The sequence below is a fragment of the Narcine bancroftii genome, chromosome 5 (assembly GCF_036971445.1).
Source record: "Narcine bancroftii isolate sNarBan1 chromosome 5, sNarBan1.hap1, whole genome shotgun sequence".
NCBI classification, from domain to species: Eukaryota; Metazoa; Chordata; class Chondrichthyes; order Torpediniformes; family Narcinidae; genus Narcine; species Narcine bancroftii.
In genome coordinates this window covers 87,096,156-87,122,381 of record NC_091473.1, presented here as the reverse complement: position 1 = coordinate 87,122,381, position 26,226 = coordinate 87,096,156, and the positions used below count along the sequence as shown (strand labels likewise).

The following is a 26,226-nucleotide window of genomic DNA, read 5'->3' as shown; positions in this document are numbered from 1 at the left end:
CAGCCGAGATAGGTAAACTGGTTGACCGTTTTGAGTTTTGTGTGCCCGATGGAGATGTGGGGGGGCTGGTAATCATGGTGGGGAGCTGGCTGATGGAGGACCTCAGTTTTCTTCAGGCTGACTTCCAGGCCAAACATTTTGGCAGTTTCCGCAAAGCAGGACGTCAAGCGCTGAAGAGCTGGCTCTGAATGGGCAACTAAAGCGGCATCGTCTGCAAAGAGTAGTTCACGCACAAGTTTCTCTTGTGTCTTGGTGTGAGCTTGCAGGCGCCTCAGATTGAAGAGACTGCCATCCGTGCGGTACCGGATGTAAACAGCGTCTTCATTGTTGGGGTCTTTCATGGCTTGGTTCAGCATCATGCTGAAGAAGATTGAAAAGAGGGTTGGTGCCAGAACACAGCCTTGCTTCACGCCATTGTTAATGGAGAAGGGTTCAGAGAGCTCATTGCTGTATCTGACCCGACCTTGTTGGTTTTCGTGCAGTTGGATAATCATGTTGAGGAACTTTGGGGGACATCCGATGCGCTCTAGTATTTGCCAAAGCCCTTTCCTGCTCACGGTGTTGAAGGCTTTGGTGAGGTCAACAAAGGTGATGTAGAGTCCTTTGTTTTGTTCTCTGCATTTTTCTTGGAGCTGTCTGAGGGCAAAGACCATGTCAGTAGTTCCTCTGTTTGCGCGAAAGCCGCACTGTGATTCTGGGAGAATATTCTCGGCGACACTAGGTATTATTCTATTTAGTAGAATCCTAGCGAAGATTTTGCCTGCAATGGAGAGCAATGTGATTCCCCTGTAGTTTGAGCAGTCTGATTTCTCGCCTTTGTTTTTGTACAGGGTGATGATGGTGGCATCACGAAGATCCTGAGGCAGTTTACCTTGGTCCCAACAAAGCTTGAATAACTCATGCAGTTTGGCATGCAGAGTTTTGCCGCCAGCCTTCCAGACTTCTGGGGGGATTCCATCCATACCTGCTGCTTTGCCACTTTTCAGTTGTTCGATTGCCTTATATGTCTCATCCAGGGTGGGAACCTCATCCAGCTCTAGCCTTAGGGGCTGTTGAGGGAGCTGGAGCAGGGCGGAATCTTGGACTGAGCGGTTGGCACTGAAAAGAGATTGGAAGTGTTCTGACCATCGGTTGAGGATGGAGATCTTGTCGCTGAGGAGGACTTTGCCGTCTGAGCTGCGCAGCGGGCTTTGGGCTTGGGGTGAGGGGCCGTACACAGCCTTTAGAGCCTCGTAGAAACCCCTGAAGTCGCCAATGTCCGCGCTGAGCTGGGTTCGTTTGGCGAGGCTAGTCCACCACTCATTTTGGATCTCCCGGAGTTTGCGCTGAAGATGGCTGCATGCGCGACGGAAGGCTTGTTTCTTCTCTGGACAGGACGGCTTTGTAAGGTGAGCCTGGTGGGCAGCTCGCTTCTTTGCCAGCAGCTCCTGGATTTCCTGGCTGTTTTCGTCAAACCAGTCCTTGTTTTTCCTGGAGGAGAAGCCCAGTACCTCTTCAGTGGATTGCAGTATGGTAGTCTTCAACTGATCCCAGAGGGTATAAAAATCAATGCACTGTATGTATCGGGGCTTAACTGGTGAGAAACCAGTTGAGTCCAACTCTGCAGACTTGTAAATAAAGCTTGTCGTGTCATCAGTTTTAAAGAGACTCATGTGTGAGAAGTTTTATTTCTGACATTCAGGATGAAAAATGGACCCAACACCAACCCCCGTGAAACGCCACGAGTCAGTCAGAAAAGGCCCCCTTTGTTCCCACTTTTATTCCCAGCCGTGGTCCGAAACGTTGACTCCTACCCAGATGCTGCCTGACCCACCGAATCCATCCAGCAGCTCATTGCTCAAGATTCCAGCAGTTTTTATGTTATTTCCACATTACTATACACAAATAAGCTTATCAAATACCAAGGCAATCAGACGGAACACAACACGTAAGCACCAGTGGCTGGTAAACGTCGGCCAATCCGAAGGAGACTCACAGCGAAGATGAGCAGACAAGGTTCCGAGTCCCAGTCGCATGTGACCAGAGAGGGGAGGGGCCGAAGGCAATGACGTCGTTGCGAGTGCGTGCGTGCACGTTCAGGGGAGGGAACGTTCGTGCGCGCGCGAACGAGCGGAGAGGACCGGGCCCCGCCCTGCTCGGCTCCTCGCGCTGTCACTTTGCGGAAGCGCCAGTTCTCAGCGCGTTCGGGGAGACTCGACGGTGGAAGCGGCCGCTTTTGCCCTAACCCAAGCCCGGATCAGATCAGCGGCCCGCCCGCCCCCGACATGTCCAAGAACACGAGAGCTGATATGTTCCGTCGGGTCAATGTGGATGACTACGACGAGAACAACTACGTGGACGAGGAGGAAGGTGGCGAGAACCAACTGGGACCCGACGAAGCGGAGGTGGACTCCTCCATCAGGCAATATCCTTTCGGTGAAGTGGGCCCGGCGGGCCACACCTGGGCCGCGGGGAGCTGGTGGGCAGCACCGATGCATTGCACTGTATGGCACGGGGTTGGACTTCACTCCAGAGGAACTTGTCCGCTGACTTTTCGCCTTCACTGCACTTTTTCAGTGCCCTGGGCGTGGTTTTTTTCCCCCCAGTGCAACAGTTCTGGGGTTAACGCTCAAGAATATACGAGATAACTGCATTAAATGCAGCCGTCAATATTTTAAAAAAGCATCCTTTGTTTATTTAGGTAGCAACGCCTATTAGCATTTGACGCGCAAATGGTGAGTTGCGGTTAGTAGGAATTGGAGTTATGCACTGAAAGATGTGGTTCAGACTGATTTTGAAGACCAAAGTTTGAAGTGATTGACAATCTACAGATGTTGGAATCTTAAACAAAATATTGCTGGGGAACTCAACAAGTCAGACAGCAACTATAAGTTGAAATGGTCAGTCAACGTTTTGGGACTGGAGTATTTCCTGACTGACCATTTCTACCCATGGATGCTGTCTGACCTACTAAGTTCCGCCAAATCTTTGTAATTGGCAGGAAGTCTTCTCAGGCGTCAACAGTTATGTGACCAAAGCAGAATAGAAAAAAAAATATAGGCTAAGAAGTAAAAATGGGGAGAATTGTACTCACTGAGTTCAGCAGGAGTTGTTCCTGTCAGTGTAGTGGCCTGATGCTAAAGATGAGTTCCAGAACTAGTTTTATTTTGTGCTGTGCTGTTCCAACACCTGCAGATGCTTAACTTGCCTAGTTGTCAAAATGCAGAAAATACTGGAGGAACTCAGCCGGACTTGCGTGCGACCATAGGAAGTCAAGATATATTACTGACGTTTCAGGCCTGAGCCTTCTTAAAGGTTTAAGTGAAAAAAAATACACGCGTCTGAATTAAAGAAAGGGAGAAGAATGGGAAGGAGAGGAGTACGGACTAACAGACAGCAGGTTGGCAAGGGAATAGGGTGGGGAATTGAAATGGGTGACTACTGGGAGATCCATGTTATAATGGTGGACAGAGCCAAGATGCTCAATGAAGTGATCTCCCAGTCTGTGTCCAGTCTCCATTGTAGAGGAGACTACAATGGGAGCACCAGACAACCCCTGTAGATTCATAAGTGACCATCCAACACATGTCTACTTTCTCCCCCCACTTCCTGCATGATTGATGAGATTGTGGTCAAGTTTGTTTTCTCATGATGGTGTGTGGGAAAAATAGACTCTCTTCTTGCAAATTATGACTTTATCTCAATCTTTCAATTTCTGAGTACACATTGCCTCTCATTTGTATCTTCTGCTTTCCTTCAATGAATCTCCTGAATCAATTCTCATGTCTGTCACAACACTGAAGCAATCTTGATCAATATAAAAAATATAATTGTCTCTGAATGTGATCATGGCAAGTGCATTTTTCCTCATTCTCTTCACAGTGACATTTGTCATACCAATGCCCACTTTTGTCAAATTCATTGACTTGACTGTCTTCTATTTTTGCTGTTGCCTATCCAGGTCTAAGTAAAATTCCATTCCCTTTCATTATTTCCTGAGTTCCTACAAGAATCAGAATTCATATTCTTCCATTGACTTTCTCATTGGTATCCAAAATATTTGAGCCACTTTCCATATTATATATATATTTTTTTTAAATTTTTTTTTTTGCATCACCCATATTTTTTTCCTGCTCGTTAAAACACCGTGTTGGAGAAACTCCGCTCCTTTATCTAGAGCAAACAAATAATTTCAACTTGGAGAATGGTGACTAATTGACGTTGAGAACAGTTGCCATTTGAGGTGAACTGGTAAGTGTTTCTGGGCAGAGACTGATTTGTTTTGTGGCAAAGGGATTGGTATCTTTAAGCCTTGTTTCACAAATGTCATATTTTACACATGATAATGCTGACATTGAATGAAGATCTACCGGGACCAATGCCTGAAGAGGGCGCACAAAATCAGTGAACTGTTGCGGACTCGAAAGACCAACATGGCCTGTTTCCGCTCCGTAAATGAAGTAAATTGCAGTTAAAAATGAATAACCAATGTTTGGGGGCTTGAACCCTTCAAGGTATGGAGAAAATGTCAGCAGGCATCTGAACAAAAGAGTAGGGGGAGGAGGCATGGCCCCAAAGGTAAGAGGTTGAAGAAGGGAGGGAGGGGACAGCAGCAAGTAAGGGGAGGAGGGATGGCTAGGTGAATAGTGAGAGGAGGGGAAAGAGGAGAGCAGGTTAGCAGAAATTGGAAAAGCCGATGTTAATCCCATTTGACTGGAGATTACCCAGACAGAAAATCAGGTGGTGTTCCTTCAATTTGCGGGTGGGTTTGCCTGTGTTGGATTACAGCAATCCATGCTGCAAGCCTATTGCAAGCAAGACCCCTCAACTCTTCTTCCCCTATATTGACAACTATGTGGGGGCTGCCTCATACACCTGTGATGAGGTTGTCAACTTCATTCACTTCATGGCCAACTTCCACCCTGATCTTCCACTGACATATATTACAAACCCACCAACTCCCACAACTACCTTGACTACATTTCCTCACACCCTGTCCCCTGCAAAGATTCTATTCCCTTCTCTCAATTTCTCCATCTCTGCTGCATCTGTACTCAAAATGAGGTCTTCCAGTCCAGATCTTCCAAAATGTCTCTTCCACAAATGTGGCTTCCCCTCCACCACTATCAACTCAGCTCTCACCAGCATTTCCTGCTCATCTGCCCTGTGATCTCCTTTTCCCCCAGACACAACAAATACAAAATCCCCCTCATCCTCATCTACCACCCCACCAGCCTCTACATCCAACACATTATCGTCCAGAATCTCTGGCATTTACAACAGGATCCCAGTACCAGACACATCTTCTCCTCTACTTCCCTTTCTACCTTCTGTAGGGTCATCAACTTTTCTAGTTACTGCTGACCTGCTCTCTTCCCTCCCTATTCACCTAGCCATCCTTCCTTCCTGCAACTGTCTCCTCCCTCCCTTCTCCACCTTTGCAGCCATGCCTTCTTCCCCATCCTCAATCCCACCCCTACTCTTTTGTTCGGACACCTGCTGACATTTTTCCATACCTTGAAGGGCTCAAGCCGGAAACATTGGTTAGGACATTGTTTGACCTGCTGAGTTTCTCCAGCACTGTTTTTACTTCAACCACAGTATCTACAGATTTTCATGTTTTACTTTTTCTCCTGTTACCTCTTTTATAGATATAGTTGGCAAGTGAGGATAGTGGTATTTTTGTTGTCCTTGTCTCTTTGGTAGCTAATAGTGTTTGGACAACCTCATCTTGGATAAACAGTTCCCTCAATTAAATGGTTGAATCCCTTTTTTGCTGATTTTTTTGCCCTCCCACAAGCTGCATAAATTAAAAGCAGAAATTTCTGGAAATATTTAGCAGGCAGACCACATCAGTGGGAAAAAATATTGTTGCTGTTTCAGTTCAAAGACTCTGTTTCTCTTTCCACAAATGTAGCTTGAGCTGAGTATTTTAAGAATCTCCAATTTTAATGTAGGATTTCCAGTATTTGCAATTTTTGTTTTAATTTCCAAGAACTGCAGGGATTCATTTAACATTGATTAAAATACCATTAGACGTATGAGCAGAATTAGGCCGTTTGGCCCTTCAAGTGTGTTGTCATTTGAATCATGGCTGCTGATGTTTTCTTCTTTATGCCATTCTTTGTCCTTCTTGCTGTAACCTCTAACATGCTTGCTAATCAAGAACTTGTTAACCTCCATTTTAAATATTCTCAGTGATTTGGCCTCCACTGCTACCTGTAACAACGCATTCCTCAGATCCACTATCCTATGGCTGAAAAAATTTCTCCTCATCTCTGATCTAAAGGAATGTCCTTTATTTTGAAGCTGTGCCTTCTGGTTCTTAACTCTCCCTCAACTGGAAACATCCTCGCATCCACTCTATCTATCCTATTCAAAATTTGGTAGGTTTCAATGAGGTTTCATTCTTTTAAACAAATGCTTCTCATATCTTTGCTCTACTGATTATGCACCCATGACTGTGTGACCAGACACAATTCCAGTCCCATCTACAATTTGCCGATGACACCACAGTTGTCGGCAGAATCACAAATGACAATGAGGAAGCATACCAGAGGGATGCAGCTCATTGAATGGTGTAACAACAACAACCTTGTGCTCAACGTCAGCAAAACCAAGGAAATGATAGGAGGAAGTCAGGGGAGCACAACCCAGACCTCATCGAGGGCGCGGTAGTGGAGAGGGTTAAGAATTTCAAATTTCTGGGTGTCAACATCTCTGAGGATCTGTCCTGAAGACTCCATGTTGAAGCAATCACAAAGAAGGCCTGCCAGTGGATATACTTTGTGAGGTGTCAGAGGAGATTTGGTAGGTCACTGAAGACTCTCGTAAACTTCTATAGGTGTACCATGGAGAGTATTCTGGCTGGTTGCATCACTGCCTGGTATGGAGACGCCAACTCTCGAGACAAGAATAAACGCCAGAGGGTTGTTAACTTGGCCTGCAACATTACAGAGTTCACTCCATCGAGGACATCTGCATGAGGCAGTATCTTAAAAAAAGCAGCCTCTATCCTCAAAGACCCCCACCACCCAGGCCATGACCTCTTCACTCTGCTACCATCAGGAAAAAGGTCCAGGAGCCTAAAGACAATCACTCAACAGCATTAGGATGTCTTCTTCCCTGATGCCATCAGATTTCTAAGTAATGAACCAAAGTCACTGCCTTACTTTTCGTGCACAATTTTTTATAGTAATGTTCTAAGATAGTTATAATATGAATGTTTGCACATTTTGAAGTGACAGGTCAGGCCAAACTGCAGTCTGCAGACTCCCCAATAGGTGGGTAAAGAAGTGCTTGATAGAATAAACGGGTGGATAGTTTAGGATGCCCTGTGCTCCTGAATGCTCCCAGTAAAGGGACTCTGGCTTCTCTGCAACCCTGAATGCTCCTACTCCACTGAGAAGTTATGGGTCAGGGATTCCTAGGAGTTGATGACTATGTGGCCATTTTTAAGAGGCTTTGAAAATATCACTTGGTAATCTCTTTAGCATTCTGGAATCGTGTGTTTGTTTATGGAGTGATGTCAGGCATGTGAGCAACATGTACTTGCCCATCAGAACTGAGTGTAATTTAAGCCCCTGAAAGGATGGCTTGAAAAAGGATACGAATGTTGTGGTTCACTTTCCTTGCCGGTGTATTAGGAGTATTTTGCAGTGGTGGTGTCTCCAGTGCTTTAAGACATTGATCATTAATATGGAGATATCAGTGTCTCCATGTTGATCATTAAATACCCATTTGCATTGTATTCTTTCCACGTACTGTACATGTCAACTCTTTCCCTATTCTGCCAGACACTAAGTTAATAGTAGCCAATTAACCTACTGGCCTGTATGACTTTGGGATGTGGTGGGAAACTGGAGCACCTGGAGATAAGCACACCGTCACAGGGAGTACATGCAATCTCCCCACAGCACTCGGGTTGCGGTGGTGCTGAAACAAGGGCTCAACTCATTGTGGCACAGTGCCACCCATTTAGCTGAAGGAACCAAAGATGATGTTTTTAGATTTGCCAATGAAACTAGGTGGGGTTATGATTTGTGAAGAGGATGCAAATTGAATGAATGGGCAAAAACATGGCAGATACAGTAATCTGATTCAATCATCTGATATTATCCATTGGGTAAGAAAACAGAAAGGTGGAGTGTTGTTTAATTGATGGATATGAAGGAATCTGGTTAACCTTGTACACCAATCATTTAGGTGCAGCATGCAATTCAGAAAAATCATGGTTTATGTGCCTTGATTTCTAAAGGATGTCTTTCTGTAATTGTAGAGGGCCTTAGTGCAACTACTTGGTAGGTATTGTGTACAGATTTAGACTCCTTTCTATTAAGAAAGGGCATACAGAAAATGCACTAATTTTTGTTTGAAATGCACCAGGGTTGTATGTTAATTGGGCAACATGGGCTTGTGGGGCAAAATGGCCTGATACCGTGCTTTATGTCTACATTAAAAGAAAACAATGGTTCACTAAACTGATCCCTAGGCTGGTGGATTTTTATACAAGGAGAGGTTGAATCAGATAGAGTTTTTAAAAAAAATAACGAGAGGAGGTCATATTAAAATGTACAAAATTCTCACAGGGCTCAACAACTGGATGCAGGAAGAATCTGGATGACAGATATACCGGGCATAAACCATATTGAACTAAGACTAATTCTTTTTCTTGAATGGCTAAAGTGGCTTTCCCTTACTATTTTTCATTTTTCTTCTAAGCTGCATCATGGTAAGAACAATGTTTCTTATACAAAGCCTTGAATAATTGAACCTTGGTTTAATGTCATGTTACAGGTTATATTATAGTTTATATTTTATATAGTGTAGGTCACTTCACAAACAGACATTTCACAAAAGACATCTCATTTGAAATGCAAAAGCAGAGACTTCATGTCCACAGTGACTTTACAGAAACTTTGAAGAATGGCTCTGGAGACTTCACAAGTAGGTGTTAATTGGACTGATGTTTTGGAATAAATGGAGGATTGTCTTTAAAGCAACAGACGGCTAGGCTCAGAAACTGATTCTGGTGCCAGCAATCTGTCTGGTTGCAGTTTCCTGCTCTAAGAGGGGGTCATGTAGTTTTGCAAACAGGAAGAAAGAAAAAAAATGATTCTTGAGAGAGAAGTCTACAGTTCTTCAGTAGCTTTTGGAGGCTGCAACATGGCAAGCTGGCAGGCTTGTTGAAAACCCCATTTTGAAGTAGGGTTATGAGTTCTGCATTCAGTTTGTTCAAAACCCTTGTAGTCCTTAAAAGAGGAAATGGCTGGCTAGAGTGTTTCTCCTGAAATAAGGGGAACCAGAAATTCTGTGGTGTCACATGTTCGGTTAGAATTAGAAGGGGGTTAAGTTAAATAGTAGAAAGTAAAAGTTTGATCCTGGTTTTTTTTTTTTGTTTAAAGAAAATTAAAAGCAACTTTTGTTTAAATAACCATTTGTTTTGGTGAATTTCTATTATTGCTGGGTTTTGAGGTCCTCTGGGCTCGTAACAGTCACCTGAAATTTGAGCCTTTAGAGACTGTGTGTGCAACCAAGCATGTGGAGTGGGATTTCCATTCAGAATGGGTCATTTCATAGATTTGAAAGGAATATTTATAATCCATGTATATATGGATTTGTAACCAGAGATACATATTACTGGTGATAGATGAACACTGGCTTATTCTGTTCCATAACATTTCCCTTTTATAGTTCTGCTAATTTGCAAACTTCTCAGTTTTTTTTAAACTGCAGCTAGGATGTTTCCTGAATAGTTGTAATTTTAAATGTAAAAAGTAAATGAGGAAGCATTTAGAAGAGATCAAATAAAAGGATAACTAAAGCTTTTACTACATGGAGGTAATTAATTTTTAATATACGTAGTGACTAAATGATGGAGGAGAATAATGAAAGTAGTGCAGTCGAATGTGTACTTGGATTTTCAGGATCCGTTGCAGAATCACTACCTAATAGACTTACTAAATTATTAGTTAAGTTTAAAGTCATCTGATTGTACAAGTACAAGCTGACAAAACAAGATTCTCAGGTCCTCAATGCAAAACATGCTGACACACAACCAGATATAATACATATACAGACAAATAATACATATGCAAGACCAGTATTAAATCTATAAAAATAAATAATTTTGTTTTGTATAAATTAGAGTCTCAGATATGAGCAATTTGTTTGGTCATTCAGCATTCTCAGTGCCCATGGGAAGAAGCTGTTCTTCAGCCTGGTGGTGCTGGCTCTGATGCTCCTGTATCTCTTCCTGACAGGAGCAGCTGAAAGATGCTGTGTGCAGAGTGGAAGGGGTCCTCAATGATTTTGCATGATTCATATCCATGGTGGAGAGGGAGACTCCAGTGATCCTCTTTGCCACTCTTATGGTCCTGTGGATTGACCTCCGATCAATTTCTCTGCAGCAGCCGAACCACATCGCGATGCAGCCGGCCAGGACACTCTTGATAGAGTTCTTGTATAAAGTTGATGTAATGGTGGCCAGTAGCCTTGTCTGCTTCAGTCTTCTCAGGAAGTACAGTCGCTGTTGCACTTTCCTCACAAGTGAGGAGATGTTGTGTCCATGATAGATCTTTAGTTAAGTTAACTCCAAGGAACTTGGTGCTTTCCACTCTACTACAGAGTTGTTGATGTATAGTGGAAGGTGACTGTTGCTGAAGTCCACGATCATCTCCTTCGTCTTGTCCTCGTTGAGAATCGGGTTGTTACATTTGCACTATTTCACAAGATTTTTCATCTCTGCAATATAACTCATTGTTGCTGATGAGGCCAACTTGATGATGTTGGAGCTGGATCTGGCAATGCAGTTGTGGATTAGCAGCTTGAACAGAAGCAGGCTGAGCACACAGCTGAGCTGAAGTCATTGAATACCAGCCTGACATATGAGGTATCATTCTCCAGGTAGGTGTAAACAGAGTGAAGTGACAAGGCTATAGCATTGTCTGTGGAATGATTTCTTCTATAGGTGAATTGAAATGGGTCCAGCATCTCTGGAAGGTGTGATTTGATGCATTTCATCACCAGACACTCAAAGCATTTCATAATGGTGGAGGTCAGTGCCACAGGGCTGGTCACCTTCTTGGGTAGTGGGATGATGGTGCCCATCTTGAACTCTGCGGGAATGATAGACTGCTGCATTGAGGTGTTGAAGATGTCCGTGAAGGTCTCCTTCAATTGATCTGCACAGTCCTTCAGTACCTGACAAGATTTGTTGTCTGGTCTCACTGCCTTGTGTGGGGTCATCTTGGATAGGGTTCTCCTCATCTTGGCTGTGGTTATGCAGAGGGCCATTCATCAAGGACACGGCACTTTCTTTGGCATCACTCCGTTCTTATTTCACATTCTTACTAGCAGAGGAATGTGAAATAATTTTGGTTTTGATATACATAGGACATATAAATGCTGCACAGGACTTAGAAAAATAGATAAACAGATATTTGAATGAAGGAGGACAAGTTGGAAAGCTTATTATATAAAACAAGTTATTTCTTTTCCTTTAATTGAAGCATAAGAGTGCCGCAATACAGTTTTAATGTACTGGCTTGATAGAGGTGTATGGAGGCATAAATAATATTGATAGTAAATGAGGAAAAACTGCTCACAGTAGCAGAGGGATGGATAACTAAAGGACACAATTTAAAGTTGGTGTTAAAGAGACAACATGAGGGAATTTTTTTTTAATATTTTGCACTCAATTGTACTGGCTGAAATGGTGCTGGATGCAGATACAGGGTCAACTTTTGTGATGTGAATTCTGCATTACTCAAGGAAGCCCAATCATAATAGAGGTTAAGTGTAACATTCAAGACCTGTTTCTGCAATAGCTTGTTATTCAAGTCTGCACAAGTCCAGAATCAAGGTGAAAACTAGCCCATCTCAAATTTCTTTTCAATTTGTTATGTAAAATGGCATTTTAAAAATTTGATTTATTGTTAACCGGAATGACATAGCAGGTCTAACTATTGAGCTCAAAACCAAAAACAATTATTGGGAATCCACTGGTATATAGAGGTATCTGATGATTGTTTTGTGTAAGAGTTTAATACTAGTAACAGAAATTTGGATGATGTTTTAACTTGTATATGTGACTTTATTTACAATGAGGTACTGTTACATTTAGTATGTCTCTAATTGGTTAACCACATGGAAAGCTGCATGGATTATGTCAAAATTTGAATTGCCACATTGAGGTTTAGTAAAAAGAAATTTGAAGATTTGAGTCAAATGCATGGTGCACCAGAAACTGGGAAAACGCTCTACCTCCCTACCCTCATTGTGAAGGAGAAGCATGGGAGACGCCCCTACAGGTAAGGTAACCGAGCTCAGTGGTTGAAGGACTCACACAGACTGTGGACTTTACCTGCATGTGCACTGTAGGCAAATCTGCAAATACTCAGTGACTTTAAAGGGACTCTCATTGGCTTTTCTTTCTCTTATTGCTAGGGATACTGGGCAATGCTCATGGTGACTCTTTGTTTGGCTTACAGCAGACAAAAGTTGAAGTATATCATCTATATTACATTTTTATGTATTTTGTGACAGTAAAAGGAACGTTGGTATGGGTAAATATGATTCATTCTCTTAAGAATAAAAAATACAATAAATGTGAGTTGAGTAAATGATGAACAGAAGGATTCTGTATATTAGTTTGGGTTGCAAATTAAGCATGCAACTACACGACCAGTTAGGGAAGGCAAATTGTATGTTAATTTACTGAAAATGCGATTGAATACAAAATTAAATCTTGTTAGCATTTCATAGGATGTTAGACTTATTCTGAATACAATATGCAGCTTTTGTCTTTCTACGCAAAGCTGAATGTCTCATTTAGATTTTATTCATCTTAATGTTTTCACATTTTTGTACCTTCTCGTGACAAGAAGCAATGTGGCCCATTGAGCCAATGCCAGCTCTCCGATCCATCCCATCAGTCCCATTCTCCCATGTATTTCCCTGTAACTTTATCTCTTGCGTGCGAAACTCCCCTGATTGTCCTGCTACCTACCGAAGTTAATTTACAGTAACCAATAACTTACTAGCCAGCATGTTTGGAACATGAATGGAAACTAGAGGATGCAGTCAGAGGGAGAACATGCAAATTCCACATATCCAGCGTCCTGGCCAGACTCACACTGTCACTGTTGTGCCACTGTGCTCCTCAACACTGGCTCTTATACTCGGTTATTAAAATTTTCACCAAAGTGATGCTTCAAATTTTGCTTCATAAGTGCAGTGTGCTTAATGTGTTTAGACTTTTCTTAATTTTTTTTGTTAGAAAGAGAATTTAAAACGTGCTTGGTTTTCATGTTGGTCTGTACATAGCTTCTCGCACTGTTATAGAACAAGGGACACTTGTAGCTAGATTGTCATAAATCTCTGGATTTCACTAAGAGTTGTGTATTTTATTCTTCATATTGCAATGTGTTCCAAATCAATTTCAAACAGCTATGGCAAATACTTTCTGTAAAACTGGTATGTGTAGTCAAGTGTGTAGTACTGATGTATTGTGACATGCTCATCAAAAGATCTATCAGCTTTATTTAATATACTCTTAAATGCATCATTACTCAAACAAATTCATGTGTGACAATTTCCTCTTCCATATGTTTCCTTTTATTTGCAGCTTCTTTTGGTGACACCATACTGCTCCATTTCAGTCCATGTATTCAGTCTTTCAATTTTCTTTTTTTACTATCGGAGCACTAACTTGCCCATTCTACATGTAAGCATTCAAGTTAACTGACTTCAAGACAAGTTGAGATTTATACAATTTAGGTGCTGTCTCAACATCAAAACAGAAAACACTCAACAGGCCAGCCAGTATAAATTAAATTGTATTCCTTTACTTAAAAAGCTAGAGGAAGATTTAAAGAAATGGGTAAGTTTACTGATTAAGTTAATTGGGAGAGTTAATTGTATTAAAATGAATATTTTTCCACGACTTCAATATTTATTCCAAACTTTACCTACAGCTCTACCTCAGAAGATTTTTATCAAGTTTTAAATAAGCAAGTTAGGAAATGTCTTTGGAAAGGGAAGAAAGTCATTAGAAAAATTAACATTGAAATATGAACAAGCTTCCCAATTTTAAGAATTATTACAGAACAGCACAATTAAGATTTTTAGTTTTTATGTTAGTTAAAATTAAACCATCATGGGTGGATATTGAACTAAATAAGATGGAAGTTAACCAGATGAGTTTATTTATAAATGGGATTTTAAAAACAGAAAAATAGGTGCAGGAGTAGGCCGTTTAGCCCTTCAAGCCTACACCGCCATTCAATATGATCATGGCTGAACCCAGTTCCTGCCTTCTCCCCATACCCCTTGATCTCCTTAGCCACACGGAACTGGCCTCAACTACTTCCTGTGGCAAAGAATTCCACAGATCCACCACCCTCTGAGAGAATACATTTTTCCTCATCTCAGTCCTAAAAAACCTCCCCCTTATCCTTAAATTGTTACCCCTGGTTCTGGTTTTTCCCAGCTTTGGAAACAACCTACCTGCGTCTAGTCTGTCTAAACCCTTAAGAATTTTATATGTTTCTATAAGGAAGCTCTGATACTAAAACATTTGTTGAACATTTGGAATAAAGTTAAATTAGAAATTGATGGATATACTCTTTCATTAAAAACACCATTAATTAATCCTTTGTTTTTTTTCAAAAGATAATCTTTTTTAAAACCTATGGCAGCACAAGGGAATCTCTAATTTGGGGGATTGTTATGCTAATAATAGATTGATGTCTTTTGATCAATTAATGACAAAATATGGTATACCTTGCAATAAATTATTTTGTTATTTTCAACTGAGGGCTTATTTCAGAGAGAAATTATTTTAAAAGATTTCTAAAATTTGGAACAAATTATGGTTGATGGAATTATTAAAAAGTTGATTTCAATTGCATATATTATTACACCTAAAGTAGATTTGTTTAATTCAAAAGAAAGATGGGAACGAGATTTGGACATAATAATAAATCAAGTCTGGCAAAATTTGTGTAAAGAGGTTATGACAAATATTATTAATGTACGATATAGATTACTTCATTATATTTTACATCAATTGTATATTACTCCTCAGAAATTAAGTAGATGGAGATCGGATTTATCGGATCAATGTTTTAGATGTGGAACAGAAATTGAAGCTTCATTCTTTGTGTTCTTGCTCAAAGGTCAACCCTTTCTGGGCTTCTATTAGTAAATTTTTCACAATGGATAACAGAAGTGAATTTTCCTTTAAATCCTGATTTACTTTTGTCAGGAAATTTTGAAAGTATTACTCCTAAATTATTGTCAGATTCCTAATTAAAGTTTAAGTTCATTTTAGTAATAGCAAGGAAATGTGTTACTGTAACATGGAAATCTGATGTCTCATTTACATTAGATATATGACATGCTGAAATTCAAAGCTGTATTCCATTATTTAAAAATATGTATAATTTAAGGGATATATATTCTTTATTTTTGCAAAATTGGTGTCTATACTAAAATAATGAAATTAAAATTATAATTTTATTAATTTTTTTTCTTGATCAATGAAATTTTCCCTAAAAATAAAACAACTTTATGTTTGTGAGGTCTTTGAGTGTCAACTGACACAATCTGAATTAATTACATAATTGTTTTATAATGAAATATCTTGTATTTTAGTTTTGGGATTAGATTAGTTTGTGGGGAGAGTGGGTTAATTGGTTTTTATTATAGTTTTTAGATTTTAGTATTATTTTTTATAAATAGAGTTTCAGCATATATTTGTTAATATTATGTACTTTAAGAATGTTATAGCATAAGTACATAATTTTTAACATTGTATATGTTGAATAAATAAAATTTAAAAAAAACAGGCCAGGCAGTATCTATGAAGAGAAATATTTCAGATTATAGAAGGTCTGATGAAGGATATTTAACTGGAAACATTTACTCCATTTCTTTGTCCACAGAAAAAGATTTGTAGCATCTGCAGTATCTTGAATTTTGATGGATATTATCAATGGTTGGTTAAACAATTCTCCTACAGGGCATAGCTTTTATAGTAGTCTTCTAGCGACATCATTTAGTGAAGTGTTTCAGATTTTAGTGGTAGAGCTCGAGTCTAGAAAGATACTGCCTGCCTAAAAAATAGAGCTTTATAATGCAGTTCCTGTGATAAATTGGCAATGATACAGCAGCAAGGGAAACTATATATCTGAGACTTAAGTGAACAGGTCAAGCATTCAAATGAATTGAAAGATAGTGAAATTAACATTAGAACCAGCTCTCCATTCAAATTATTTTCTGGCAGATTGCAAAGACTTTTATCTTTGCTGATATCATTCCTGCTATAGACACCACTAATTGACGACCATTTAATTAACAAGCTGTACTGATGTTTAAGATTATGTGGAAATATTGCATGGCTATCTTTAGATGTCTTCTCAATTAAAATCGTATTGCAAGTTCTGGTGAATGTTAAATAATTGGGTGCATTGGCCAGATTTTTATTCTAAATCAGCTCTAATATACAGTGTCCTCCATAATGTTGGGGGAAAATACATTTTTTTTCATTTTCCCCTGTGCTCCACAGTTTTAATTTGTAATCAAACAATTCATGTGATTAAAGTGCACATTCCAGATGTTATTAAAGGGTATTTGTGTACATTTTGGCTTGACCATGTAAAAATTATAGCATTTTTTCCCGTTCTTAAAAGAAAATCCTTTAAGTACGGGAATGGAGAACTCTTCCCAAAGTTTAAAAAAATTCTATAATATTTGTGTACATCTCTGAAAGTATTATTTGGGAAAAGTGTGGTATGTTGTACTCCTTAATATTTGTGCACAGGAAATCTGAATGCAGCTCTTCAAGCAGCACTAAAGAATCCTCCAATTAATACAAAGAACCAGGCTGTTAAGGTAATGCTTAAATATTAAAATATTGCATAGAGAACACATTTGTAGGTAAAAGAAGCCGAGGCCATTATGTTCTGTTTGTTTCTGGGGTTTGTCACAATTTTAATACACATTTTGTTAGCTTGCAATGTGACTTGAAAAGCTTGCATTTATTTTTGGTATTTTTTGGTTAAATTTAGTTAAGCATTGAAAAATGTAGATTAATACTTGAAAAAGGATTTAGTTTCATAATCCTGTTCCAATATCATAGAGTTCTTTGAACTGATGCTGATGCAGCAGGGTTTAACTCCTTCAACTTGTTTCATCAAACTTGTAAAGAATAGAAATGTTGCTTATAAAAATATTTATTTGCTTTCCTCAACTGATGTACTGCCTGCCTAAGCAGATGTTCGTAGATATTCACGAGCTGGAGAAGAAGGAGAATGTTTGAGCTTTTTTTAAAACAAAGCTATTCTAATTTTATACTATATTTTGAGATTTTCCTTTGTAATTGCCAGGAGCACAAGCTGTTTGACACTCCACTGACAGTAACTTGCTTCTGGTTGGGTCATGTCTCGATTACTTCACTTGATTTGTGTTAAACTTCAGTTGATAAACAATTGATTACAGAAGAAGTCATTGACGTTTTTTTTCCACAGGATCGGGCAGAAAATATGGTTGTTAAAGTTTTGACTTCATTTAAGAGTAATGATATTGAAAAGGCTGTTCAATCACTTGACAAGAATAGCATCGACCTTCTGATGAAGTATATCTACAAAGGGTTTGAAAAACCATCAGAAAATAGCAGTGCAATATTACTACAATGGCATGAAAAGGTTAGTATTGTACAGTATTGATCAAAATAAGAAATGGGCTTTGTTTATATTCTTCACACAAAAACAATATGGCTACCATAATAAATCCTGGAGAAAGGACAGTATTAATAAATAATGCACATATGTTTTTCCAGGAGCCTAAGATTAGAACAGCTGATGATGATTTGACCATAAAAATTAAAGAGAAAGTCTGTTCTTTATATTATGACGCTTGCAACAGTGCTCTTTGAAGAGCTTTTTTAGAGAAAAAAACACTGGCAAAATAAATAAGCACTGGTGAACAATGAGTTTCATGTTTATAATTTTATTTATTACCCAGCTAATAGCTATAATTTGCTTTATTTTATGCTGAGCCATCATGAACATTGGTAGTTTGGTCAAAATGTATGCAACATTTTCTAACTTTGTATCACTTTAATGTGATCAAATATCCCATGATGGTTCACAGCAACACATCACATAATCTCAGTCAGACACTGTAAGGCAGATGATCTATAGCTTAATCAGAGAGTTCAGTTTTGTAGAGAGTCTGAAATACAAAGTAGGAATAGAGGAATTCCAAAGCTTGACAGGTAAAGTCTAATGATCATGCGACATTTTAGCTTTTAAGAATTTGATCCTTCAGAAGTCTCCATCGCCTTGCCCATCCATATATCTAGTAAGTCCTCCAGCCATATAATCTTCTGAAATACTCGTGTTCCTCCATATCTGATCTTCCTGACCTTAATCCCCATGCCATTGATTTGGGATGTGTTGGGGGTGAAGGGGTTTGTGGTTGGTTGAGGAACACCAGTTTAAAAGTTATGGAAATCTGCATATAACAAAGATCATAGAACATAAAATATTACAACACAAAAACAATATGGCCCATGATATTGCACCGACTTATGTAAACCTACTCCACAACAATGTAATGCTCCCTACCACACACCCATCACCCTCTATAATTCTTTTATCTGTATGCCTATCTTGGAGTCTTTTAAATGTCTTTATTGTACCAGCGTCTTTTACCATCCCTGATAATGCATTCCAAGCACAGAATGCTCTGTGTGTGTGTGTGTGTTATTTCCCCTGCCGTTTGCTTTTCTTGCCCTAAGAGAAATTCTGCCTATCCTCCCTCTTTAAACTCCTCATTTTCTAAGCACCACCCATTCTTCAATGTTCAATGATTAGCTTGATTCACAACACATTTTTCCAATCCAACCAACATCCTGATCAATCCTCTCTGCACCATCCCTAAAGCTTCTATATCCTTTCTGTAATTAGGCAACCACAACTGAACGCAATATTCCAAGTGTGGTTATGACCAGAGTTTTATGGGGCTGCAATGTTACTTCAGCTCTTGAATACAATCCCCCATTTCTGCAGGGTGTGGGTGTACCTGAGATCTGGTTAGGTTTCCAAGGGGAGGAGCAAATGTAATTCAGTGAGCATGGGATTTGCTGTAAGTTAGGATATGAACATTTAGGTTTTGATTTTACACAGTTATTTGATTGAGAGTTGTTAATATTTTGTATAAGCAGGTGTAATGTTTATGTTGATCACTTTATCTTGCCAGTACGGGTACACAATCCTCCGGATTTCAGAACAAAAGCCAACTGCCCCAGATTTAAGCCCACCTGAATTGTGCTGCCATATCCACCCCCTTCCAGTTGCACTGCCGTCTCTCTATCTCTCTCTCTCTCCCCCTCTCTCCCCGCCCACCCGAGTTGCGCGGCCGTCTCTCCCCCGCCCACCCGAGTTGCACTGCTGTCTCTCTCTCCCCGCCCCCCAAGTCGCGCTGCCATCTCTCTCCCCACCCACCCGAGTCACTCTGCCATCTCCCCGCCCACCAGAGTCGTGCTGCCATCTCTTCCCGCCCCCCCCCCCTTCCGCTGTACCAGCACCAGGAAACAAAAATGCCCATTTTTGGAGCTTTCCGGATTTTAAATGTCCGGATAAAGGATTGTGCACCTGTCGTTCAACTAATGATGCTTTACAATAAGCTTTGGCTCAAAGAATCAGTTATTGGGGATTGTTAATGTTTCTCAGTAGCCATCTGCCCTTTAACAGTTGCCACATGCTCCTGTTGATCTTCTCAATGTTTTAAACTACAGGTGTAAGCACAGTTTTTAAATTAACAAATGACACCAAATGGGATTGGACTCAATTCTGGACTGATGAAGAGTGTAGCAATGACAATAGAAATTAGTAAAATGAGTATGTAATTGGCAAATGAAGTTAAGGGCATTTTTATCAAAACATGGGTGTGTGTTTTGATTAAAAATGTAATCACAAATAATTTGGAAAATAATATTGTGAATAGCATAGAAAATCAAAAGATCTGTGCAAGTATACAACTGATTATAAAAGAAGCAGCACATTAATATGGTCAACAAAAAGGAAGAATGTTTTTAAGAGGGATTGAATTGAAAAGTTTCAAATTACATTAATGGAGTACTATGTACGGTTATATTGATATATTCATGGGGATGGAAAAAAGATTTGGAAACAACACAGCAACTGTAAGGTTATATCTATAACAAAGCATAATTTCATCCTAAAAGCAAAGAGATGATCTGCTTGTAAAATTATAATGATAATGAGTTTATAGTAATGCATGTTGTACAGTGTACATATGCCGCCAAACAGGTGCTTATAAAGAAAAACTACTGATGAAAATAAAAGGCTCAGTAATTTTTTTAAAATAGCGAAGCTGCTGTAATGGGATCACTGCCTTTAGTGAAGTCCTGGGGGGGAGCGAATAAAAAGTAGTCTTCTGCAAGGTCTTACTGCCCAGTCCCAATGCCAGTGGCTCCATACAGCCTTTACAATTCTGCAACCACAGGATCTGTATCCAAGATGGTGGCACTTGTGCTCGGCAGTGGCCTCGGAGTTCCAGAGTCTGAGGGAACCAGAAATGGGGAGAAACACTCTCCAGTAAGAAGAAGCAGCATGGGAGATGACCCTACGGGACAATGATCACGGCAGCAGACCAGTGAGGGGTTCAGCAGCTGCTGTCGACTTGTGATTGAAGGACCCACATAGGCTGCAGGCAACTGGCTTGTGGCACCCAGGTGTCAGAACTGGGATTCGAATGGAGGCTGAGGGCAAGAAGGGTTGCTGAAGGCTTCCTGATCACATTGGAGGTTTGGATCTGGAGTTCAGGTTGCCAGTGGATAGAGCAAGCAAGGGTCTGTGTGGCTGCAGAAGCTATGGGAGTGGAGGAGGTAAATCCATGGACATTTGAACACCTGAAGAGACTCTTTTGCTTCTCTCTTTCACTGAAAGAGGTGCAGGGCAATACTAGTGCCGACTCTTTGTATGCCTTAGGTAGACCAAAGGAAATTTTATGTAATATTACATTTTCTGTTTTATTGGATGATAATGAAAGAATCTTGAATAATACAGTAATTCTAGTGCAAAAAAGTATTTTGCAATTGTAATTTTTGAAGAAAATATGAGAAATTTATTGGTGGACAGTTCTTTCACTTTCCAAGAGTGGTTGAATTCAGTTAATTAAATAAAATTATCATTTATGCTATCGTGAACAATGAACATCTTGGGAAAGGTGGTTGTCATCACCCAGAAACTTACTCAAATGAACTCCCACATAATTCTCATTATGAGCAAGTTAGGGTTAGTTATTCTGCAGTGATGATTCATTAAATTTTACCAAATCCTTTTTCATTTTCAAGAGTTTTGTTATGTTATCACTTCCTGGAGAAATGTAGTTCTAACAGCACCCACTAATCTCAACAATATTTATGCTATAACTGTTTGACACCCTATTCACCACTAGTAAGCTATAGTTACTTTGCATTTTGCTTGGCAAATACACAAGCAACTCATAGTCCTTTTGTTCTGACCTCCCAATTATGTGGTTCCAGTCACTTAGAAGGTCAAGGTCACAGGCATGTTCCCTGCATCCATCCTTGTAAAGAATAAAATACTTAAACTGTGGTAGTAACTTTGAACAGACTGACGTTTTTTTTTTATTTTTTATTTTTCACACCATAAATCACATTAACCATGATACACACTTTTTCCTTTTCACACATATACAGTGCCATTTTCTCCCCCCCCTCCTCCCTCCTCCCATCCCACCCTCCCTACCTCCCCCCTCCCGTCCATTTAAGGTACAAAATCTAGGATACATTAAACCAGTCAGACAATGTTGTCATTCAATAAAAATACACCAGAAATTCCACTGAGTCCATTCTTTTCATTTCCTTTTCCTTCCGTTAACTTAGGTAGTGATTGTCCCCAGTAGGTTTTCGCTATTGTGTTTGTTCGAATATTTGTTCGAATATTTCAATATTATTTCTTAAACTATATGTTATTTTTTCTAATGGAATACATTTATTCATTTCTATATACCATTGTTGTATTTTCAAATTATCTTCCAATTTCCAGGTTGACATAATACATTTTTTTGCTACGGCTAGAGCTATCTTAACAAATCTTTTTTGTGCATCCTCCAAATCAATTCCAAATTCTTTGTTTTTTATGTTACTTAGGAGGAAGATCTCTGGATTCTTTGGTATATTGTTTTCTGTTATTTTATTTAATATCTGATTTAGATCTTCCCAAAATTTTTCTACTTTCTCACATGTCCAGATTGCATGAATTGTTGTTCCCATTTCTTTTTTACATCGAAAACATCTATCAGATACTGTTGGGTCCCATTTATTTAACTTTTGAGGTGTAATGTATAGCCTGTGTATCCAGTTATATTGTATCATACGTAACCTCGTATTTATTGTATTTCTCATCGTTCCAGAGCATAACTTCTCCCATGTTTCCTTTTTTATCTTTATATTTAAATCTTGTTCCCATTTTTGTTTAGTTTTACCATTTGTTTCCTCATTCTCCTTTTCTTGCAGTTTAATATACATATTTGTTATAAATCTTTTGATTATCATTGTATCTGTAATCACATATTCAAAGTTACTTCCCTCTGGCAAACTCAAACTGCTTCCTAATTTATCCTTCAAGTAGGATCTCAATTGGTAATATGCCAGCGCTGTATCTTGAGTTATATTGTATTTATCTTTCATTTGTTCAAAGGATAATAATCTATTTCCTGAAAAACAATTTTCTATTCTTTTAATCCCTTTTTTCTCCCATTCTCTAAAGGAAAGGTTATCTATTGTAAAAGGGAGTAACTTGTTTTGCGTCAATATTAGTTTTGGTAATTGATAATTTGTTTTATTTCTTTCTACATGAATCTTCTTCCAAATATTGAGTAGATGATGAAATACTGGAGAACTTCTATATTGTACCAATTTTTCATCCCATTTATATAATATGTGTTCAGGTATCTTTTCCCCTATTTTATCTAATTCTAATCTAGTCCAATCTGGCTTTTCCCTTGTTTGATAAAAATCTGATAGGTATCTTAATTGTGCGGCTCTATAATAATTTTTAAAGTTTGGCAGTTGTAAGCCTCCTTGTTTATACCATTCTGTTAATTTATCTAGTGCTATCTTCGGTTTCCCCCCTTTCCATAAAAATTTCCTTATTATTTTCTTTAACTCCTTGAAGAATTTATCTGTCAGTTGTATTGGCAATGCCTGAAATAGGTATAATATCCTTGGAAAAATGTTCATTTTAATACAGTTTATCCTTCCTATTAGTGTTAGTGGTAAATCTTTCCAATGCTCTAAATCATCCTGTAATTTTTTCATTAGTGGATAATAATTGAGTTTATATAGTTGGCAGAGATTTTTATTTATTTGTACACCTAGGTATCTTATTGCTTGCATTTGCCATCTAAATGGTGATTCCTTCTTAAATTTTGAGAAATCCGCATTATTCATAGGCATTGCTTCACTTTTATTTACGTTGATCTTGTAACCCGACACTTCTCCATATTCCTTCAATTTCTTATATAATTCTTTTATTGATAGTTCTGGTTCTGTTAAGTATACTATAACATCATCCGCAAATAAACTGATTTTATATTCCTTGTCTTTTATTTTTATCCCTTTTATATTATTTTCTGTGTGGTTCTATAGCTAACGCAAACAATAGAGGTGATAGTGGGCATCCCTGCCGTGTTGACCTGCTTAAGTTAAATTGCTTTGATACATGTCTGTTTACTGTCACTTTCGCTAATGGTCCCTTTATTTAATCCAATTAATGCTTTAATCCAATTAATATACTTCTCCGGTAAACTGAATTTTTGCAATACTTTGAACAAATAATTCCATTCTACTCTGTCAAAGGCCTTCTCTGCGTCTAAAGCAACTGCTACTGTTGGTGCTTTATTCCCTTCTACTGCATGAATTAAGTTAATAAATTTACAAATATTGTCTGTTGTGCATCTTTTTTTGATAAATCCAGTTTGGTCTAGATTTACCATTTTCGGTACATACTCTGCTAATCTGTTTGCTAATAGTTTAGCTATTATCTTATAATCTGTGTTAAGTAAAGATATTGGTCTATATGACGCTGGTGCGAGTGGATCTTTCCCTTGCTTTAGTATTACTGTAATTATTGCTGTTTTACATGAATCTGGTAAGCTTTGTGTTTCATCAATCTGGTTGATTACTTCCAGGAGGGACGGAATTAATAAGTCTTTAAATGTTTTATAGAATTCTATTGGGAATCCATCCTCTCCTGGTGTCTTATTATTTGGTAAATTTTTAAAATCTCTTGTATTTCTACTATTCGAAATGGCTCTGTTAATTATTTTTTTCCTCTATTTGTAGTTTTGGTAGTTCAATTTTAGTCAGAAATTCATCTATTTTCCCTTCTTTCCCTTCGTTTTCAGTTCGGTATAATTGTTCATAGAATTCTCTAAAGTTTTCCTTAATTTCTTTTGGATTATATGTAATTTGTTTGTCTTTTTTCCTTGATGCCAATACCATTTTCTGAGCTTGTTCTGTCTTAAGCTGCCATGCTAGGATTTTGTGCGTTTTTTCACCTAGTTCATAATATTTCTGTTTTGTCTTCATTATATTCTTCTCCACCTTATATGTTTGTAGTGTTTCATATTTTATTTTTTTTATCCGCCAATTCTCTTCTTTTAGTTGTATCTTCCTTCATTGCTAATTCTTTTTCTATATTTACTATTTCCCTTTCCAACTGCTCTGTTTCCTGATTATAGTCCTTTTTCATCTTGGTTACATAACTTATTATTTGCCCTCTAATGAATGCTTTCATTGCATCCCATAGTATAAACTTATCTTTCACTGATTTCGTATTTATTTCAAAATACATTTTAATTTGTCTTTCAATAAATTCTCTAAAATCCTGCCTTTTAAGTCACATGGGGTTTAATCTCCATCTATACATTCTTGGAGGGATGTCCTCTAACTTTACTGTCAATATTAAGGGTGAATGGTCCGATAGTATTCTAGCTTTTTTCTTTCTCTATCTTCCATACGAGCTGATAACAAAAATAGGTCTATTCTTGAGTATGTTTTATGTCTAGCCGAGTAATATGAATATTCCTTTTCCTTTGGGTGTTGTTTCCTCCATATATCCAAAAGTTGCATTTCTTCCATCGATTTAATTATAAATTTGGTTACTTTGTTCTTTCTGTTAATTTTTTTCCCAGTTTTGTCCATATTTGAATCCAAATTCAGGTTGAAATCCCCTCCTGTTAATATGTTCCCTTGCGTATCTGCTATCTTCAAAAAGATATCTTGCATAAACTTTTGATCTTCTTCGTTAGGTGAATATACATTGAGTAGATTCCAAAACTCCGAATATATCTGACATTTTATCATTACATATCTCCCTGCTGGATCTATTATTTCCTCTTCTATTTTAAATGGCACATTTTTACTAATTAATATAGCTACTCCTCTTGCTTTTGAATTATACGATGCTGCTGTTACGTGTCCTACCCAATCTCTCTTTAATTTCTTGTGCTCCAATTCAGTTAAATGTGTTTCTTGCACAAATGCTATATCAATTTTTTTTCAGTAAATTTAGCAGTTTCTTCCTTTTAATTTGGTTATGTATTCCATTAATATTTAAAGTCATATAGTTCAACGTAGCCATTTTATACTTTGTTTATCTTCCCTTTCCGTTTCTCCATCATTACCTTTCCTTCTTATCCATTTCTGTTTTCTTGTTTTGAACCCTTTATAAGACAACATTCCTAAAACATCAAATATTTTCCTTATTCTCCTATTTAAAACTTCTTTAGCCCCAATCTCCCCTTCCCCTCCTGAGTTGTCCTTTATCCCTTGTCGGCCAACCACATCTCCCCTCTCCATTTGGATTTGCGAATTCACTCGCAAGCATCAGCTGATTTTGCAGTGACCATAACTCCTCCCCACCCAGCCCCCCCCAGAAAAGATTTCACTTTTCATATGTAACAGAGGTCACTCTTTTAATTCCCTCCTTATTCCCTCTATTCCATTTCCTTCCCTTATTAATTCTTGTCTATACTATCTATATTTTCCTCTAAATACGGATACATTCATGTATGCACACTATACATATACACACATATACCTCTTTACCCACATACATATAAATCGTGGTAATTTTTACTCTTATTACATGTCTTCATCTCTCTGTTTGTTTTGTAGTTGTTCTG

General features: G+C 38.5%; 1 protein-coding gene and 1 long non-coding RNA gene across 3 annotated transcripts in view; one reads left to right on the top strand and one right to left on the bottom strand.

Annotated features, from left to right (window-relative positions):
• Window positions 1-2,025, bottom strand: part of LOC138763671 (uncharacterized) — a 35,164-nt gene extending 33,139 nt beyond the window's left edge. The window contains exon 1 of one of the 2 annotated variants that reach the window (XR_011357710.1): window positions 1,976-2,025. This is a non-coding gene — a long non-coding RNA (uncharacterized lncRNA). Of the gene's footprint in view, window positions 1-1,901 lie in introns of both variants that reach the window. The other variant, XR_011357709.1, reaches the window with a different exon arrangement.
• A 77-nt stretch (window positions 2,026-2,102) lies between these two features.
• Window positions 2,103-26,226, top strand: part of LOC138763670 (actin-related protein 2/3 complex subunit 5-like) — a 40,987-nt gene continuing 16,863 nt past the window's right edge. The window contains exons 1-3 of the mRNA XM_069938211.1: window positions 2,103-2,405; window positions 16,804-16,875; window positions 17,511-17,687. Coding sequence (XP_069794312.1) covers window positions 2,265-2,405; window positions 16,804-16,875; window positions 17,511-17,687 — 390 coding nt within the window. The 5' untranslated portion in view covers window positions 2,103-2,264. The remainder of the gene's footprint in view (window positions 2,406-16,803; window positions 16,876-17,510; window positions 17,688-26,226) is intronic.